At 41.0% G+C, this 14,481-nt stretch overlaps 2 protein-coding genes and 1 long non-coding RNA gene across 6 annotated transcripts in view; 2 read left to right on the forward strand and 1 right to left on the reverse strand.

The window, feature by feature from the left end:
- The first annotated feature begins 483 nt into the window (after positions 1-483).
- MYCBP (MYC binding protein) lies at positions 484-7,996 on the forward strand. The gene is made up of 5 exons (XM_081308643.1): positions 484-582; positions 777-849; positions 4,631-4,679; positions 5,289-5,418; positions 6,805-7,996. The coding sequence occupies exons 1-5, from the start codon at positions 499-501 to the stop codon at positions 6,847-6,849; spliced, it is 381 nt and encodes a 126-aa protein (XP_081164769.1). The 5' UTR covers positions 484-498; the 3' UTR covers positions 6,850-7,996.
- On the reverse strand, positions 7,139-10,767 carry LOC308657165. Its single transcript, XR_014023860.1, has 2 exons — positions 10,406-10,767; positions 7,139-8,381 (listed from the first exon to the last, which is right to left on the reverse strand). It is a non-coding gene; the product is annotated as an uncharacterized lncRNA (long non-coding RNA).
- Positions 10,768-10,910: 143 nt separating this feature from the next.
- The window catches only part of RRAGC (Ras related GTP binding C), a 42,212-nt gene continuing 38,641 nt past the window's right edge, over positions 10,911-14,481 (forward strand). For all 4 annotated transcript variants that reach the window (XM_081307533.1, XM_081307531.1, XM_081307534.1 and 1 more), the window contains exons 1-3: positions 10,911-11,246; positions 12,976-13,179; positions 14,142-14,341. In XM_081307533.1, the coding sequence (XP_081163659.1) occupies positions 11,010-11,246; positions 12,976-13,179; positions 14,142-14,341 (641 nt within the window). In that variant the 5' untranslated portion in view covers positions 10,911-11,009. The remainder of the gene's footprint in view (positions 11,247-12,975; positions 13,180-14,141; positions 14,342-14,481) is intronic.

A 14,481-nucleotide genomic window follows, 5' to 3' on the forward strand; every position in this document is an offset into this window, starting at 1 on the left:
ACTGGAGCCAAAACATACGACTCAAAATATTATTCTCAAGCCATTGGAAATCCAAGAGTCGTCCTGCTTTGGTCGTGCGTACTTTTTCCAGATGAGAGCCAAAAAATCCAACACACACAGGTCACCACAGCATCGAAGACCTGGGTTCGAAGGGCGCGCCCACTACAAGTAGGGCGATCTATCCTCCTACCAGGGTGTTAAGCTCCAGGACCCCGAAGGCCCCGCCCCCGGGCACCACGCCCACTCCGGGCTCCACCTGGACGCTTACTCCGAGTTGCCAAACCCTCGCCTCTTCGCTAAGCAACCGAACCGCCCTGAGGACCGGAAGAGGAAGAAAAGGCGCTACTCCGACAGCCAGAGGGGCGGGCGTACGCAGTCTCCCTCAGTTCTGCTGGCGCCTGGGGATGCTGAGCGTCCTGGTCGCCATGAAAACAGGCCACACCCCGGCGATGCCGGCCCGTGGTTCGCAAGCGCGCAAGCGCGCGCGCCCCTCCGCGCATGAGCAGTGCTCCTCCAAGCCCGCCAGCCACGGTCTCCGGCGCCAGCTACGCCGCGGCCGCTGTCACTATGGCCCATTACAAAGTGAGGGGGGCGCGGCGTGGCTGGGGGAGTGCGGGCGGTAGCCAGCCGCTGGTCGGCTCCGGGTGGGAGATGGGGGCGCGTGCAGGTTTCGGGGGCCTGAGGCAGCGAGGCGGAGGTGGGGCTGCCAGACTCTAAGCGCCTTCTTCCTGCTCTGGCCCCCGGGCTCCGGTCACTGACCCGCGGTGTCTCCTCAGGCCGCCGACTCGAAGCGCGAGCAGTTCCGGAGGTACTTGGAGAAGTCGGGGGTGCTGGACACGCTGACCAAAGGTAAGCATGGCTAGGAGAGGGTTTCACGTGCCCTCGGCGCGGTGCCCCTGAAGGGCCACGGCGTGGGGAAGGAGGAGGAACAGGTGGGGCCCGTCTAGGGTCCAGAGAAGAGTGCTTGGGAATGAGCGGGGACCGGCTCGCTCTGGCTGCCAGACGCTGCCTGGTGGGGTAGCCTAGTTCACGCTATCGCTCTCAGCGCGGGGAGTGAAACTCTTGCAGCTGTTGTAAAGTCTCTCCAACTTCCGTTGCTTTGCCTCGAGCAGCCGCAGTGAATATGTTTATTGAAGACCTTGAGGTCCCAATTCCTTCCGCTTTACCGAGTTTGCAGAGTCCTCAGAATCTTAAGAAATATTTTCCCTCGAAAAAAGAGCAACTTGAGAACTTAGCAGATTTGAAAGTGGGCTATAAAGTAGTTGAGTGAGGCTTATCCCGAAGTAAGTGATTCATAGACAATTTGGCTGTGGCTTTTCAATTCCCTATTTCTTAGTCTATAGCAATTCCTATTTTGTGTATAAAGTAGAATTGCAGTTTAAAGAACTTGAGGACGCTTCATAAATAGTTATATTGTTTACGCTTTTAAAAATGGAAGTTTACTGTTACACTGTTACATCTCTTTCTTCCTGGATTCAAGATTTAAGTAGACAAGGAAGGTGCTTGAAACAGGAGGATTCCAAGAGATAGTGAAGTACTGCTTACTTAATTAGCTCAGCTGTAATTTGAATGCCTGTTATATACTGCTCTATGCATTGACTGGGATTTTCAAAGATGATGGAATCCTGGCAGGGGTGCAGACATGGATCCATAAGAGAATGAGAAATGACTGGATAATAATATCTGCATTTTGTGCAGAAATAAAGGTTAGGGGAAAATTCTGGGAGAAATCCTGGGTCTAGCAGAAAGCAGGCCTTTTCATTCCCATGCATGGATATGTTGACGATTTTGAATTGCTTCTTGTCTAGGTTCAGTTAGTAGTTTCCCCTCCATCTTTGCAAATAATAAGGAGATACTCTGAAAATGCTGTGCTATGTTGTCTCCCCAAGTATCATAGATGCTTGGAATTTCATTCCTTAGAAAACCCCATACAGTCCCTTTTTTCATCTAAGCAATTAATAGGTGTCTATTCTAGACAGTGGGGCTAGCAATGGAAAAGAAAGAGTTCTTGCCCTCATGAGCTTGCATCCTGGTTGGGGAGACAGATAATCAAGAAATACAGAGTGTCAGCTAGTGGTAGTGTTATAATTTAAAACTGATACCAATGTTAGACGATAAAAAGGTGATGGGTAGGATTTGTGTGCCATTTTACACAAGGTAATGGGGGAAAGGCCTTTTTTATGAAGTAACTTTTGAGCAGAGATCTGAATGAGCTAAGTATGTTGTCAAGAGTTCCAGGAAATACAGGTTGAGCATCTCTAATCAGAATATCTAAAATTCAAAATGCTACAAGATTTGAAAAATTTTGAGCACTGACTTGATGCTGCAAGTGGAAAATTCCACTCCTGACTGCATGTGACATGTATATACATACCTTCAGGCTATGTATATGAGGTGTGCATGAAGTATAAATGAATTTTGTGTTTACTCTTGGGTCCTACTCCCCAAATATCTTATTATGTATATGAAAATATTCCAAAATCTGAAAATATCATTTGGATAAAGAATACTGAAACTGTACATGGTGGCTAAAGAGAGTGAAAGACAGATGGTAAAAGGCAGAAAAGTGACAGTTGTAGAAGATGACTGACCAGAGAGAAGATGCACAGCCTTGTGACTATACAAGGATTTTCCTTCATGAGAGAGATCCCTGGAGGCTTCTTACCCCTGTTCACACCCATAGAAATGTAACCCTTCAATCTCCTTAGATAGCCAGTCTTCTAAATAAACATCAGAAAACATAGTATCTATTGACAAGATTTATGTACAAATTTATTTTCATCTTTAAACAGATATTTCACACACATACATTTATCTATTTATTTTTGAGGTAATACTGGGGATTGAACTCAGTGCCTTGTGCATGCGAGGCAAGCATTTTACTGACTGGGCTATATACCCAGCCCCTCAAATTTATATTTTTTATCCCACTATTTCCAAGAGGATTTGAAATTGCTTATGACATTAAAACACTATAAGAAAATCATTTAGAAGCGGTGGCATTTTAGATGTTTTGAGCACTATATTAACCTCTAAAAAATCCTGGTTAAGGGGCTGGGGTTGTGGCTCAGTGGTAGAGCACTTGCCTAGCATGTGTGAGGCATGGGTTTGATTCTCGGCACCACATAAAAATAAATGAGTAAAATAAAGGTCCATCAACATCTAAAAATATATATATTTAAAAAAAATCCTGGTTAAGGCAAAAGGGGAACATGATTTGATATAGACTTGTCCAAATAGAAGGATGTGTATTAATTCATAGAAAAACTCAGAAAACTTAGCATTTACATTATGTTTTGCATTTATCAACCTTGTAAATATCACTGACGGAAATTTAGAAACTGAAAGAAATGGAGTGGGAGAAGAAATGGGGAAGGATAGGAGCACTAATATTCATGTCTTGTAAAGTTAGGAATTCAACAGAGATCAGTAGAAATGAATGGAAGAAGAATTAGGTTTGAGCATTTAATTTAAAGAAAAAGGTAATAAACAGGAATTAGAGTACTGTAGAAGACAATGAAAGGAGAGAGGAGAAGCTGAGAGAACAGTAGTGTAAATATACCAACTTCCCAAAAAATACAGTGTATTTCAGCGTTGTTAAAAGTAGTTGCACGTTTGAATTTTTCATACTGTTATTTTAAATTAATAAAGCTGTAAAAATTAAAACACATACAAATTAGTTTAGAACAGGACTTATTAACTTAGAGTTTATATATGTATATTTTTCTTTTTGTATGGAGTTACGTTTTTTGCTTTCATTGAATTTTTCAAAGGGTTCTATGCACAAATAGTTAACCACTGGTTTAGAGAGATTTTTTTTTATCTGAATACAAAATTCCAGGAGGTACTCATTCAATACAAGATGATCAACATAATCCTCACATGAGTTATCTCCTTTCATTGTCTTCTACAGTACTCTAATTCCTGTTTATTACCTTTTTCTTTAAATTAAATGCTCAAACCTAAAAATTCGATGAAAGCAAAAATCTACTGTAGTATATATTTTAATGCTGATTTGAGCTTCATTCTTGAACATTTTGAAATGAAAGCTTCTTCAAGTAATTACCACAGCCTTACTCTTTCCTAAAGTTTTCTTACATTTATTTTTTTCCCATAATTTTTTCTATCTAGTGCAGGTCACTGCGTTTAATTGGATTACTACATCTACCTCTTAACTGTTGTTCTTCCTGCCATTATCCTTGACCCACTTCAGTCAGTCTTCCACTGAAGTGGATCCTGTAACTAAAGGCCAACAAAATTTACATGACCCTCTGTAGTCTGGCCCCTGACCACCTTTCCAGCCACATTACCCATAACTCCATCCAGCTGTACTTGATATGTCAGTTTTAGGTCTATCCTTCCCTTAGGATTCCTTCTTTGTTTGATGCCCAATTCTTTCAGTGTGCTCCCAAATGTACTATTTAGCATTGCTGCTTGATACTCTTTCTTGTCTAATTCCTTACTTTAGCATTGAACTGTAAATTAGTTGGGAGCAGGGACTTTGTTCACCATTGTGTGGACAGTCTTAGCAGTATGCTTGGCACTTAGTATTTACTGAGATATGGAATATAATTTCTGCCATTCAAATTTAAGACTTTAATTGTTGCTCTTTCTGCTTTTTGATTTGCAGTGTTGGTAGCCTTATATGAAGAACCAGAGAAACCTAATAGTGCTTTGGAGTATCCTTTTCATCTTTGAAGTCAGAAAAAGGCCTTATTATTGAAATTCTTATTTTTTCATATACATAATAACCTTTAAAATACTTTTGCTTATTGAAAAGGTTATTTTCCTTTTTGTTTTTTTTAATATTTATTTTTTAGTTATAGTTGGACACAATATCTTTATTTTATTTACTTGTTTTTATGTGGTGCTGAGGGTTGAACCCAAGGCCTTGCACGTGCTAGGTGAGCGCTCTACTGCTGAGCCACAACCCCAGCCCTCCATTCTGTTTGTTGACAGTGATATCTGGGTAAATATTGGTGGGTGGTTGATTATGGTCTTGGATATTGATTCTATTCTGGGCTAGTTCATTAATTCCATTCAGCTTTAAGAAGTTCTTTTTTTTTTTTTTTTTTTTTTTTTTTTAAAGAGAGAGTGAGAGAGGGGAGAGATAGAGAGAGAATTTTTTTTTTTTTTAATATTTATTTTTTAGTTCTCGGCGGACACAACATCTTTGTTGGTATGTGGTGCTGAGGATCGAACCCGGATCGCACGCATGCCAGGCGAGCACGCTACCACTTGAGCCACATCCCCAGCCCCAGAAGTAAAGTTCTTAACATTGATATTAGTTTTTTAAAGCATCACTTAGGAGCTGCTACCCCAGAAAATCCAGAAATAGAGTTGCTCCGCTTAGAACTGGCAGAAATGAAAGAAAAATATGAAGCTACTGTAGAAGAAAATAAAAAACTGAAAGCAAAGGTAAATTTTTAAGGAATTCATGTTAAAAATACATTTTCCTCTAGTGATTATATGATCATAACCTCACTAAAATGCACAACTGGGGAAGGAGGAGGGTGAATATTAATGTGAATCAAATGCAAGGCAAACTAATGCCCATCTAGAAAAGTCACAAGACAGACTGTACATAGAATAAGCAAAGTGGTCAAGAAGAGGTTCTTGGGAACCTGCATCAACAGAAAGATAGAAACATTGGTTATGGCTGCTTTTAAGCAAATGGATAATTCTAAAATTCTTAGGTCAGTTTAGGGGCACTGCTTGTAAATGGTACTTCCTAGAGTTGTGCAGTGCATAATCTGCACTGTCATTTGGTAGCCCCTGTGTTAACAAATTTACAGAAGTAAATTGCACTTAATTTTATCTAGGCTTATATTTTTTTCTTTGTTCCAACTCCCACAAGAACTTGCAAAAACTTCAAATCATCAACTAAGCCTTTGAGATTTTACTGCATTCTGAATCACATAGTACATTTTATGTTACTCTAGGTATTTCTCATAATGTGTTTTATGATCTCAATAACTCTGAGATAAATAAAACAGGTACTCAGGCCATTTTATAGGTGAGAATTTAAAGCACAGTGAAGTTAACAAACTTTTCAAGTATGACACCTAATTGGAAGAGTACAAAACTTAACCAGGTTAAGGAAGCACAACTTAATATATTAAAGAAAATATATTTAAAAAACTATCTAAGATTCCACACTAGGCAAGTGCTAGTAAACTCTGGCACCTTTTAAGTCAAAGACATTAGTTACTTTTTTTTTTTTTTTTGTAAGTCAAAGACATAGACTAGCCATGTTAATACTCATTACATAAATCTTTCCCCTCTACTTTTTTTTTTTTTTTTTGAACCCAGAGGTGCTTTACCACTGAGCCACATCCCTAGCCTTTTTTTGTTTTTGGACAGGGACTGGCTTAGTTGCTGAGACTGGTCTTGAAATAGAGATCCTCCTGTCTTAGCCTCCCGGATTACTGGGATTACAGGCATGCATGACCACACTGGCTTCCTCTACTTTTTAGGGGAAATTTCAGTAAACTTTTGGTGGAGTGGAAGAAAGTTCCTTATTATAAGGCATAGTATCTTTATGAAGACTTAGATTATTGTATAACAAGTACTTGAACAGTTCAGTCATGAACTGAAATTGTAGTTTCTCAGTAACATTAAATGTTTGAAAAGGGCTTTCATTAGGTTTGATTATATTAAATTACTGTTTTAGAAAGCATAGTTTCTATAAACTTATTACTGATTCAGAAGCTAAATTGAATATAATAAACTCATTTTGTTTTATTAACTTTTTACCCAATTTAGAATAAAATTCACCTAAACTCCTCTGTCTTTACCCCATAGCTTGCTCAGTATGAACCACCTCAGGAGGAGAAGCGTGCTGAATAGGATTCTTCTCAGTTGAAAAGACACTGAAAAAATGGTTTTGTATGACTTGAATAGTTTGTATAGTATATAATCTTTTCTGAACAGATGCTATAAAACTCTTTTAATATGTTAAATTCACACTTCAACTGTTATAAACACATATACTTAGAATCACCAATAAAAACTCAATATAACTTGCTTTGGGTCTTAAAGCAGAAGAATCCAAAGTGAATCCTGAAAAAAAAATTAAACAGCCATCTAATTCATTAAAAGATATCTATTTATTAGTCTGATTAGGAATAATGGTACTAGTTGTATTTTAGCCAAGGAAGATTAGCATGGAGGTATTCCTTGGTTTAGTTCAGGATATAAGAATAGATAGAATCATTCTCAACAATGAAGATAACAGAGTTTATATTCTCTTTAGGCAGCTGGAGAGATCTGTGTGACAAGATGCTTTTGCATGGGTTCCCATGAATCATCTTCTCTTATTTATATAATGCAGAACAAATAACTCTTTGCCACCACTTTGCCTTAGATAACCGTGTGTGTGCCAGTTTAACTCTGACACCACGTTTTCCTTCTATGCAATCATGCCCTATCTGATAATGTTGCCTTGTTTTGCTGTGTGCTTTATTGGGTCCTAGTTGCACATTAGCCTGTCTGTTTTTCAATTTGATTAATAATGCAGTTACCCTGATTGTAATTTATATAATTTTAAACAGGATCACACTATTACCCTGCCTTACTTAGTTGCTTAGTTGAGCACAGAAGTAATATAAAATTCTGGTTCATGCACAAACTGGAATGAGAAGAGTAATGAGCCATATATCATGGGCAATGTTGGGTATAATTATATAGTGGTTTTTCCCCTCAAAGTATTTTTCTAATTTTCAATTCATTTTATCTTCATTATCCCTGTGAAGTAGGTAGGGCAAGTATGAGGGGAGGTTGGGCACTGAATTTTTAGGCCAAAGACTGATATTACAAACTATTTGCCAACTACAGAACCTTGGGCACATCAGTTAACTGCTCTTAGATTCACTTTCCTCATCTGTTAATTGAGAAGAATGTCTGTGCTGCCTACCTCACAGGGTTGTTGTGAGGGTCAAATGAGAATGTATGTGAAAGATTTGTAAATGGTAAACCACTATATTCTTGTTTGTTAGTCTTTTTCCTTTTCTTTTGGAAGACTTAAATCTTTTTGTTTTGTTGTATTAATCACTTATTTTCCTCACTGATAGACTGGCATTTTGAAGAAGTGTTCCTATTTCATGTATTCCATCCCCATTGTCAGAGAACTTGTCTTTATTCCAAACACATCCAAAGCAAGCTGGTTTAACTAGCAAAGATACTGACACCTGCTGAAAACTGACCAGGCCAATTATACGGGCATTTAAATCAGTTGTGTTGACAGCAATGTGGCTGATTTGTCTCTATTCTAGTCACAAGTTTGTTTTTGGAGAATGCCAGATACTACTGGAAGAATATTTACTTGGATAGATTTCTCTTCTTTTTGGAGTGCCTTCTACGTGGACAGCAGTAGCTAAGGGCTGGGTGTAATAAAAATGAATGACTTGAAGTAGTTCATAAAACAGGTACATAAACAATTACAAGGTTAGGATGTGCTAAAAACTGTAAGAATAATAAAACATGACCCCAAGAGAGGGAAGACTTGGCTTCTTGAAGCAGTTGATGTGGCAGCAGTCCCTTTGTGGATATAGACAAGCACATTTTTTTTTTTTTTTCCTGGCAGCAAACCCTCTTGTTTTTTTAGTATTACTATTTATGTCAACAAATTAGTGACACTGTCTTGTACCATCCCTTTGGACAGAATGGCAACATATGGGTTGGATAATCACACCTTAAGTGGAAATGACCTGCTTTTAACTGCTGTACCATCCAGTGATGTTTCAGAATTTGGGGTCAGCCTGGCTTCTGGAGAGCCTCTTCAACATTTCTATCAAGGATTTGGATGAAGACTGTGTATATACTCAATGGATTAGAAAATGGATCTCTTCAGTCCTGCTATACTTCAGCTGATTTATCTATAAAATATAGATTTCACATCTTGCCTACCTCACAAGGTTATTGTAAGGATCAAATTAAATATCATGAATGTAACAAGTGCCTTCAAAACTGCAAAAGAATTACAGATCAGGAGGTAATAATGCCAAATGTGTGAGTGCCACAAAATTGGAAGGGCTGGTTGGTAGACAATATTGGAACAAATTTTAAAATGGTTATCTAGAGTACCCAAATGCTGGGCCCAAACCACAGTTGACTATCAAATCTTAGAAATGTAGTTATACTAGTTTAGGAAATAAGATTGCCAACAAAATAGTTCCAGTGATGGCCAGTGTGAACTACTTATATTCTGTAGATACTTAAAAAAAATCCAGTCTGCAAAGGATTAGGGGAAAGAATACTGTGTGGGTCAGTACTGCTCTGTAAGTGCCAGACATTGGAAGCTTGAATGCATATAAAGGAAGAACAGCCAATAGGGAAAGGGGATTTGAAAATATAAGGCTGTGCTGTTCAATATGGTTGCTATTAGCTCCATGTGGCAATTAAAATTAAATAAAAATAATTCAGTTCCTTAGTCACACTGGCAATGGGTCTAGTGCTCAATCCACATGTGGCCAGTGGCTACTATACTGAACAGCAGAAATTCAGAACATTTCTATCATTACAGAAAGTTCTATGGAACAGTTCCATAGAAGGAATAGTTGAGAGAACTTTAGTGTGTTTAGTGTGGAACAGAGAAGACTGTTTTGGTGGGTTAATGAAGACTGCAGTTTAATATTTGAAGGGCTGTTATGAAAACATTATATTGTGTTCCATTTTAGGCTTCAGAGTATGATTATTGACTTGAATAAGAAAGTTTTAAGCAAAACTCTACCCCAATGGAATGGCTGCCTTTTGAGAAAGTGAGCTCTCCTCCTTTGGAATATAGTCCTAGATGTGCATGAAGTGTACTCTGCCTTCATAATCAAGTCTCCTTGGAAAACCACCCTAACCTTTTAAAAACGTGTATGGCTGTACTTTGTTAAATTTCCTTCTAGAGACTGAAAAGCAACAATTCTTGTATTTTTTCTCAAACATTCTTGGTAACCAACATTTGCTTTAGTGTGCTTCCGTTATTCTTTCCTTGGGTCTCTAATCCGAAAAGATCAGAGAAGCAGCGTTCTACGGTATGTGTGTGTGTGTGGGGGGGGGGAGGCGGGGGTGGAATTACTGGAGAAGTAAAGTTTTGACTATGTGGGAAGGACAGGAAATTGAGTCCTGCTGAGTTTGAAGTGGTAGCAGCTTTCACTACCAGCTATTTGCTGAAGAAAGAAAGTCTACCTTGGTTGCATTTGCTTTCCTACCACGGTCCTACTACTTGCTAAATGAAGCTATCACACCCACCCATGACTGCCTTGGTTGAGGCTTTGCCTTCCAGCTGGCTCATCCTTCATACTTCTGCTCACCCCAACTGCATCCATCCGTCTAGACCTACTCAGACGCCAATTCTCCCGCATTTCATCTGTGCCTAAGGCATTCCCACACACTATCTCGTGCCGAGGCTACTTACGCAGAGGTCCGATCTCTTAAATCTTCAAGCAGTTGTGAGGGCAGGCAGGTCCAAGTCGGTTCCAGTTTCAAGCCCCTTGTTAGATACTCAGGACGTCACAGGCATCAATAAGTATCGGTTGGGCGAGTACAATTGGAGGAGGAGGACCATCGGTTCTTCCCCCAAAGCAGAGCATCTCCCCTTGTGGTGCTCTCGAGAGCTCGCAAGAAGGTAGAAAAACTGGGGAGCACTGTGCGTGCAGGGCAGGACCAAGGTGCGTGCGGGCTGGGCCCCGGGCAGAGAGACAGAGCCCGGCGAGAGGCGCGGCCGGGCGGCCCTCCTCGTGACTCCTCCTCCCCCCTCTGCTGCTGGGAGTCAGGTGATTCCGGGCACGTGACGGGCACCACCTACCCTGCTGCTTCCGAGTGGCGGCTCGGGCAGCCAATGAGGGGTTGGATCCCAGCTCGGGGCCTATGAGAGTCGGGCTGTGCGGGGGGGCGGGCCGGACGGCGGCGGCTGCCGGGGGCGGGGGCGGTGGCAGCGGCGGCGGCAGCGGCGGCGGCGGCCTGGGGAGGCGGCGGCCTGGCCTGGCCTGTCAGGGCGCGGGCGGCGTCGGTCCAGCACCATGTCCCTGCAGTACGGGGCGGAGGAGACGCCCCTCGCCGGTAGTTACGGCGCGGCGGATTCGTTCCCAAAGGACTTCGGCTACGGCGTGGAGGAGGAAGAAGAGGAGGCGGCGGCGGCGGGCGGCGGGGTTGGGGCGGGGGCCGGCGGCGGCTGTGGCCCGGGGGGCGCTGACAGCTCCAAGCCGAGGATTCTGCTCATGGGGCTGCGGCGCAGCGGCAAGTCCTCCATCCAGAAGGTGAGTGGAGTCGTGCCGGGTCCTCCCGCCCGCCCTCCGCTCCCCTCCAGGGGCTCAGGTGGCCGCAGGCGTGGAGGCCCGGAGGAGGGCGGCGGCTGCGCTGGCCTAGCGCTGGGTCCCAGCGCACTTTCTCTTGCACTTCTGCGAGCGAGCGCGGAGCCAGAGGCGCGGCGGGACCCCCTCCTCTGTGTCCACACCCAAGTCAGCTGAGGCCGAGTGGGTCGCCGAAGGCGAAACTGACTGGAGGGAGGCAGGTGCGCGGTGGCACCGCCCTAGACCTCCGCCACTGGGACACAGCCCCTGTGGCATTGACGGGGCGAGACGTATTCTCCAGATCTCACTTGGAGAACTTGTTGGATTCCCTCGCCTGCCTCATCTCACTTCAGGTGATCCGAGTTTGCAGGGATTCCCAGCGGAGCCCTAAGGAGCAGCGTCAAAAAGAGTTGTGACTAAGGCACTGGGCATTTAAATACTTTGTTACTAGCCTGCAGGAGTCTTGGCTGTAACAGTTTTGGGAATTGGGTACTACCACTGTATCTACTTTAGTACTTGTGACCTGGTGAGTGTAGTTACTCGTGGTATTCTCCCTGTAGGTGTGTACTTAGAAAAATCTTTGGAAACTTTGAAAATGTTTTGCAGATATCAGTCCATTTGTTTTCACTTTAGATTTGTCGAGAACGAATGGAGGACTGGATACTGTTTGGTAAAGGGGAAAATAGAGGCAGAGTTGACATTTTCCATCCTCATTACACACAAAACGAACTTCTAAACTAATGTCGCACACACCTAGTCTTTCCCTCTTTCCGCTTGTTGCAGAGGTCTGTCCAAAACAAATGTCTTTGTGGTATTTCGTAGATGCGATGTTTTTAAAATGTAGTCTTCTGAATTAATTTTATTACTGTGTTTTATTTACTTTGCTGCTTACCTCTACAGCGACTTGGGTGTACTTACTGTAGGTTTTTAGCAAACTGATTTTAGCTCTTCTCATTTGTTACAAAACCTTGGAAGTAAACTGTTTTTTCTCTTCTAGGCTGTAACAGCGAGGCAAATTAGTTTTATATTAGGATTGTATGGATTGTGAATACTGTGATTCTTGACAATTGCATTTACCATTTCATTTCTCGTGGGAGCTACCTATCACCTGTCAGCTCTGGCAGCCCACCCCCCCTTTTCAGTATAATTACTCCCTTTGTTGTATTTCTTCCACAAGACTGCAAATTCAGTGAGGGCAGGATCTGGTATGTTTCATGTTTTTTATTCCTCAGAGCCTGGGGTAGGCATTGGAGTAATTTTTGAATAAATGAAACTTCTTAAATTTTAGCTACAAAACTTTTGTAATTTTAAAGGAGATTGTGGTGAGTATAGATCCCTACAAAAGCAAGCAAACAAAACCAAAAAACAGCCCCCCCCCCCAAAAAAACCAAAAAAACAAAAAAACAACAACAATGTAGGCGCCACAGAGTGCTACTGCTAGTGCTGAGTATGGTGCAGAGGAAATAGGAAAAAAAAAAGTTTCAGCTTCAAAATAGATTGAATGGAAATTGGTTTGGTGTTTTCTTTAGTCATAATTAAAAAGGTAATGAGCACCAATGCATTTATTAACATTTAGTTTTTACCTTAAGTTTTTTTTGCTACAAGATCAATTTTTTTTAATATTAATCCAGGATGGAGTTTTAAATTTAAATTCTGAAGTTGAACAGCCATAAAATTGTCTTGTTTTTCCAAACAGGTGGTGTTCCATAAGATGTCACCCAATGAGACCCTCTTTTTGGAAAGTACCAACAAGATTTATAAAGACGACATTTCCAATAGCTCCTTTGTGAATTTCCAGATTTGGGATTTTCCTGGGCAGATGGACTTTTTTGACCCAACCTTTGACTACGAGATGATCTTCAGGGGAACAGGAGCATTGATATATGTCATTGATGCACAGGTAGTTAGAAATAATGATGTTTACTTCTCTTCCCTGGTGGCAAAAAGATGTAGAAACAACAGAAAGTTGTTTATCTTCTTTGTCATTTGTTTATAGCTCTTTTCTTTGCCAGTAGATTCCATAACACTGTGATATGCAATTGCAGAGGTGCTTTGGGAATAGGCACGTCATTGCAGTTTGAAAGAATCAGTTGGTTAGGAGATGTAGTTTACATTGTGAGTCCTAGTTAATGAGCAGTTAACATTGGATTTCTGGTAAATTTTGTTACACATTATTATTAGCTACTATTATAGTGCTATAACTCATCAAAAATATCCTGTCAGTGCCCATAGTATAAGATGGACTGTGAGAACTGAGTCAGTGTATATTAGAGTGATTAGTTTCCTTAATTGTCCAAATTGAATTTAGTCCAACAAGCATTTATTGAAGACCTAACCTGTGGCAGGCAGTCAGATGAAAGGTACATGTCCCTATTCTTAGGAAGCTAGATTTCTATAAGCTTAAATATTAGTTAGGAATGAGTTCTGAGTGATGGACCCTATAATAGATGCTTTCACATGCACGATCTTATTTAATTATCACAACATTGTGAGGTTGGTATTGTAATTCCAGTGTTACAGATGAATAAACTGAGATCACAGAGTTGAAGCAACTTGCTTTAAGTCACACACCTAATAAATGGCAGAGCTGGGATTACTTTAAAAGATGTTGGGAAGAATTGTCCATATCCCTTTTCCTTTATACTATCAGTATTAAAAATTACAGGCATTAATTTGGGAATTGAATTTTTTATCTTAAGTTGAAGAACTACTTATTAGTATGTTTGAGTGCTTGAATATTTATGAATAATTTAGGATAATATATTTTCTGTGGTTGGGGAAAGAGGTGGTTTGAGGCTTTCTTAACTCATTACTTGCCTTTTGTAAGATTCTTTTTAAAAAATATTTTGTTCTGACTTACAGGATGACTACATGGAGGCTTTAACAAGACTTCACATTACTGTTTCTAAAGCCTACAAAGTTAACCCAGACATGAATTTTGAGGTTTTTATTCACAAAGTTGATGGTCTGTCTGATGATCACAAAATAGAAACACAGAGGGACATTCATCAGAGGGCCAATGATGACCTTGCAGATGCTGGGCTAGAAAAACTCCATCTTAGGTAACAATATGTGTGTTTGATATGAGAGCCCTGAAAAAACAACATGTGTGTTTGATATGAGAGCCCTGTAGATGTATTCCCATCTCTGTCATTACAGGCACCATAGTTTTCTGTTACTGGTATGCCCATTCCCAGTTCTG

Source organism: Spermophilus citellus (genome assembly GCF_964194105.1).
Source record: "Spermophilus citellus genome assembly, chromosome: 9".
Taxonomy (NCBI): domain Eukaryota; kingdom Metazoa; phylum Chordata; class Mammalia; order Rodentia; family Sciuridae; genus Spermophilus; species Spermophilus citellus.

Excerpts from the sequence above, each read along its gene's own strand:
- MYCBP (XM_081308643.1), top strand. The coding sequence starts at position 499 with ATGAGCAGTGCTCCTCCAAGCCCGCCAGCCACGGTCTCCGGCGCCAGC. Across the intron at positions 850-4,630 it reads GCTGGACACGCTGACCAAAG|TGTTGGTAGCCTTATATGAA; the intron begins GTAAGCATGGCT and ends TTTGATTTGCAG. Across the intron at positions 4,680-5,288 it reads AAACCTAATAGTGCTTTGGA|TTTTTTAAAGCATCACTTAG; the intron begins GTATCCTTTTCA and ends CATTGATATTAG.